The 5,136-nt window shown below is 36.4% G+C and overlaps 1 protein-coding gene across 1 annotated transcript; it reads left to right on the top strand.

Moving 5' to 3' along the window:
* The first annotated feature begins 201 nt into the window (after positions 1 to 201).
* LOC110893185 (uncharacterized mitochondrial protein AtMg00810-like) lies at positions 202 to 2,274 on the top strand. Its single transcript, XM_022140303.1, has 2 exons — positions 202 to 349; positions 1,469 to 2,274. Exons 1-2 carry the CDS (start codon positions 202 to 204, stop codon positions 2,272 to 2,274), a joined length of 954 nt encoding a protein of 317 aa, XP_021995995.1.
* The last annotated feature ends 2,862 nt before the right edge of the window (positions 2,275 to 5,136 follow it).

Raw genomic sequence — 5,136 nt, 5'->3', positions numbered from 1 at the left:
TTTGAAAATTCGTTTAAGTCTTGACCCCAAGTGCAACCCGACCGGATTGCAGGTCGATCGAGTGGTAGTCCGATCAGACGGCAATCCGATCGGACGGTAACCCGTCCCATAATCTTATCGTTTTACATCTTGGCTATTTCATTAAGTTTTTGCGATTTGATCGAGACGTTACGACTATGAGCTAAACAATGGAACTCCACCATGTCCGAGTCACCGGATCAGATGGGAATCACCCCGTTCGATCAGTTAACTGTTCTCAACGGTTATTCGTGTTTAACACGACAAGCCGGTCATCTCGTCGATAGGAACCAGTTCTCAAACCGCCACTTCACTATAGGAAAAGTAGAAGGTCTGTACGAGCTCTATTGCTACCGGTTTCAAGTGATAAGTTAGGAAAGTTTGAAGAAAAACTTAGAAAACTTAGATTTGACTTAGATTTAGGTGAGATTTGTGTTTATACACCGTGGAATCTATCAGATCTGGACTGTTCTTGATGAGATGAGGTCACACTTCATTGTTCCTAAGAACTCCATGATGACATCACCTTGGAACGGCTCAAATCCAAGGATTTAACGGATAAAAAGTGAGATTTGATGGTGAAAAGATGAAGGAGTGCGTGTTGATCGTAGAAGTACAAGATTTAGGGTGGAAACTTACAAGTATCGCGAGAAATCGGGCGAAAATGGCGAGAAAGCGTCTGGTCGAGAGAGAGAGAGCAGTCACGTCAACTGTTGTTGATGTGACAAGTGGGGTATTTATAGGCAAAGGAGGAGAAAGGCGGTGCAGTGCATCAGATCGGATGGCTGTCCGATCGGTTGGCTGTCCGATCGGATGACTGTCCAATCGGATGGTTGTCCGATCGGATGGCCATTCTATCGAAGTGCCATTCGATCAAACGCCTCCGGCGAGCTGAGTTTTGGCGTTCCGTTCCGATTGTTAAGCGTTGCGATGGTTTGGTTACACATTCTCATCCACATTTTCATGTATTTATTATAATTAGCCACGTTGGGTCGTATATACATATCCATATTTCAAAGTTGCGATACAATAACCGAGTTTCATTTCGAATATGCGTTACTTTGCGACGCTTCACAGTCATCGAGGATGGTAGAATAGGTCCTCTCTCAATGTCATCGTGAACGTTAATGTGTGTGATGCGATGTGTGTTTTGAGTAATGAGTTGCACTGCATCACATCACGGCTATCAAGGAGGGTAGAATTGGTCCTCACTCGACATCTTCGTGGTTGTCAGCAAGTACAATGTGATGTGATAGCGATAAAATATGCGATAATATGCGAAAATATTGCGATATAGCGATGTACGCGATATAGTTACATTATGATCCGAATATCTGGTGCTAGGCGTAACGAATATAACGAGTAGTAACAACGCACGAACGTGCGGGTTGTTACACCAAGGCGGATCACTCCTTGTTCATATTTAAAAGGGGAGAGACATATGTTGCAGTCCTAATCTACGTAGACGATGTGATTTTGGTTGGAAATGATGCCAACAAAATAAGCGAGACAAAGTCCTTCTTGAATAAACGATTTAGCATCAAAGACCTTAGAAATCTCAAATATTTTTTGGGAATCGAAGTTGCTCGAACAGAAGAAGGCATGGTTCTCAGCCAAAGAAAGTACACTCTTGACATTCTTGAAGACGCAGGAATGCTTGGTTGTCACCCCAGTCCTATGCCCATGGAACAAAATCTGAAGCTGGGCATAGGGGAAGAAGAAGACCGTGTTGATGCCAATCATTATCGTCGGCTCATTGGAAGACTGTTTTATCTCCAAGCCACACGTCCCGACGTTGCATACTCTGTCAGTATTCTAAGTCAATTCGTGGCTAACCCTCGTCAAACCCATCTTGATGCTGCTTTAAGAGTCCTTAGATATTTAAAAGCCACAACCGGTCAAGGGATTTTACTTCCCAAGAAAGGGGGAAGCAACCTTGTTGCGTACACAGATTCCGATTGGCTTGGTTGTCCTATCACTAGAAGATCAAGGACCGAATATCTACTTCTCCTTGGAGGCGCCCCCGTATCTTGGAAATCCAAAAAGCAATCTGTCGTATCACAGTCATCCGCGGAAGCTGAGTATAGAGCCATGGCCACAACTGTTAGTGAAATCCTTTGGATGAGGTGGCTCCTCAAGGATCAAGAAAATAATATACCAATAGTTTTTTTTACATACTGTAATTTGGTCGTATTCTGTTGTTGTTGGGTGATGTACAACTCAATTGGCCAAATTGTTGATGGTCTGGCTCAATGAAACTGACCTATTGTCCTCCGAGTGCCATAGCTATGATGGTGGTTAGGATTTGGCTTGATATTATATGTTGCCGGCATCCTACACCTCTGAGCTTCGTTGTTTAAATGTTTTGTTGAGGGTTATGGCTGTTTGTGCATAATAAATTTGCAACATAGCTAGGCTATATTGACTTTTACCTCATGCTTTGTTGTTTTCTTATGCATGGTGTGTTTGCACCTTTGGCTTTACAAGTTGTTTTAATTTTGGGTATTTAAAACTTTGTTTGGTTGGGGTTTGGCTTTATTTTGAAGACTTATTTCTGTATAAGTTATTGTTAGGATAGTTGTGATGGTACTTGACATTTGGGTTGACAAGATCTCTTGCAGCCGTGTTTTGTTACTAACAATGATTTTTGCAAACTGATAATATAGAAACACGTATATCTAATGACACGGTGATTGTGGCTTGACGTTTTGATTGGCTATGATATTAAAAGTATGGCCTTTTAAAATTGTGACGGCTTTACAAAAGCGTGTATGATTATAGCTCCAGCCACATCATGGCGGGGCTTGAACCTAGTTACGATTAAACCATAGAATGTGGTGCTCATTTCTCTTATAACCTTGTAACATTAGAAATAAAATATCTAATCAATTTAAGTTATCACATAACACATATTGAAAACTAATATATAAAATAAAACGGGTCATCATGTCATGTGACCTTAACCTGGCCCCTTCAGATTAATATGTTCGTGAAATCAAGTCAAAACTAACCCGAACACGTTTGGGCTAAATTTAGATCCATGAATGTATGTCGTGTCACAAATTGAGCCCCACTAAATATACTTTCTCCATTTAACTTATTTTCTTTGAAATCTCATGTGTCTGTTTTCTTCGAATTTATATAAATGTTGACACGACGGTCAAAAGATATGCTAGCATGAACGTAGATTGTAGAATGGGTAACTTTAGTTCTGTTAAATTTTAGCTTGCAAGGTTTTATTTAGTTTATTTGCTGTTGCGAAATTTTTTATGGCAACCACACATCATGGGCCGGTTACCAAACCCATATTGTTATGTAATAGTGGAATGTATGCAAAGTCCAAACATTGTTTTTTTTTTTATTATTAGTTTCTTTTTTTTAAGATCAATTTTATACCTATATACTACCTGATCTTGAATTTGTAAATACTGAAACCCACACTACTTTTATAGGGCAAGCACATATCACTAGATCATTAGGTCATGAGTATTCAAACATTGTTGGGAACCTGAACGGAGGTTTAACTCAAATCGCAACCGTTTTTGAAATTGGTTGGTTGAAAGTTGAAACAGTTTGAACCTGAACCGAATTGTACAGTTGAAATCGGATTGATAACTCTGTTATTAGTTAATTGTGATCCTATTCCCTTATAATCTGGTTTCAAATAGAACCAGTTTGAGCCAAAACCTGATGTTGACCGTATCAAATAGTATTCCTTTTTATTTAATCATATCATATAAAATTAATTATTTTATGCTTTTATATAATTTCAGTATTTTTTTTATTTTACTGAGAAATAGTAATTATTCGATCTTTGCAAATTTTTAAGTTACATAATAGTTAGTGGATTATTCTGTGACACTGTTAGAAATATTTATAACAATACTAGAGTTAAGTGATATGTTTAAAAATTAATAAAATATAGCAATACTTGAGTTAAGTGATATTTATAAATTTATAAAATATGTAGAAGTGTATGTTTTGAAAATGTTTAAAAAATTTTTATGATAAGTAAAGCTGTAGGGGTGTGTGTTTCGAAATTGTATGAAAGTTAAAAACTGTTGATGTAATATGAAGGTGCGCTTTGGCAACACCCAAATGATTTTCAATCACAAATTTGTGATTCAGCTTAAAATATTTGAAATTGAGTTCCTATGATAGAAAATCAACAAATAGATATGAAAATTCAAGATGTCAACTTATAAGATTATCGAAAGTCATCCCTATCAACTAACATTAAAAGCCGGCATTTTGAGATTTGGGGTGTTGATTTGCGATGGGAGAAGGAGAAGTGGGGGATGTACAACGAGTCGTCATATATGTGAAGTAATGTGGTGGTTGTAAATTTTATCTAGATATTTTAGGGAATGAGATGGAGTCATGCTTTAGATGATTTATCCGATATATTTTTGTTTTTGTTTTTTTTAAATTAAGGATGAGGCATGAATAGAGATTGGGGTGAGGATGCTCTAAGGTGTTAAAATACGAAAATATCCATGAATGTAATTTAAAAAGTAAAAGTTTCTAACATATACACTATATCACACCTTATATTAAATTTGTCCATTTAAAGTTAGAAGTTGGGAAATTTTCTTGATAAAATATAGAGTAAATTAGGAATGACTAACATGAGTTGTTTGTTCAAAGAAATATATTCTTCCAAACTTTCAGCTGGCGGCCCACAATTTATAGCATTAACGTGGATTTGAAAAAAAAAATCATTTAGTGACAAAGAATATAAATTAATTTTATATGAAAATAATATTTTAATAAAATCAAAGGTACATTTGCCTTACAAAATTACATTTGGTTTTATAAAGAAGTACGTTTGTTTAAGAGAAAATGGCAAAAAAAGCATTAAAACGTTATATATTTTTTATCGGTTAAAGGTATCAACCTATTTTATCTGGGGGTAACTTTGTAGAATAGTAACCAAGTTTTAAAAGTGTTCCAATTAGGTTACTTAAGTTTCAAAAGTGTTCCAATCAGGTCACTCAACATTCATTTTTCATTAAAATTAAGGGTTTTTTCATCCATTTCATAAGTAACCATGGTGATGTGGATTTTTGTTTATTTTTTCCCTTTTATTTGATGCTAACTTCGAGTAATGACGTGGAT

Source organism: Helianthus annuus, chromosome 12 (genome assembly GCF_002127325.2).
Source record: "Helianthus annuus cultivar XRQ/B chromosome 12, HanXRQr2.0-SUNRISE, whole genome shotgun sequence".
Taxonomy (NCBI): Eukaryota; Viridiplantae; Streptophyta; class Magnoliopsida; order Asterales; family Asteraceae; genus Helianthus; species Helianthus annuus.
This window is presented reverse-complemented; position numbering and strand designations above follow the sequence as displayed.

Bases quoted from the DNA above. Each gene is read 5' to 3' on its own strand.
- LOC110893185 (XM_022140303.1), top strand. From the start codon at position 202: ATGTCCGAGTCACCGGATCAGATGGGAATCACCCCGTTCGATCAGTTA. The intron at 350-1,468 runs GTCTGTACGAGC...CATATGTTGCAG, and splicing joins CACTATAGGAAAAGTAGAAG to TCCTAATCTACGTAGACGAT.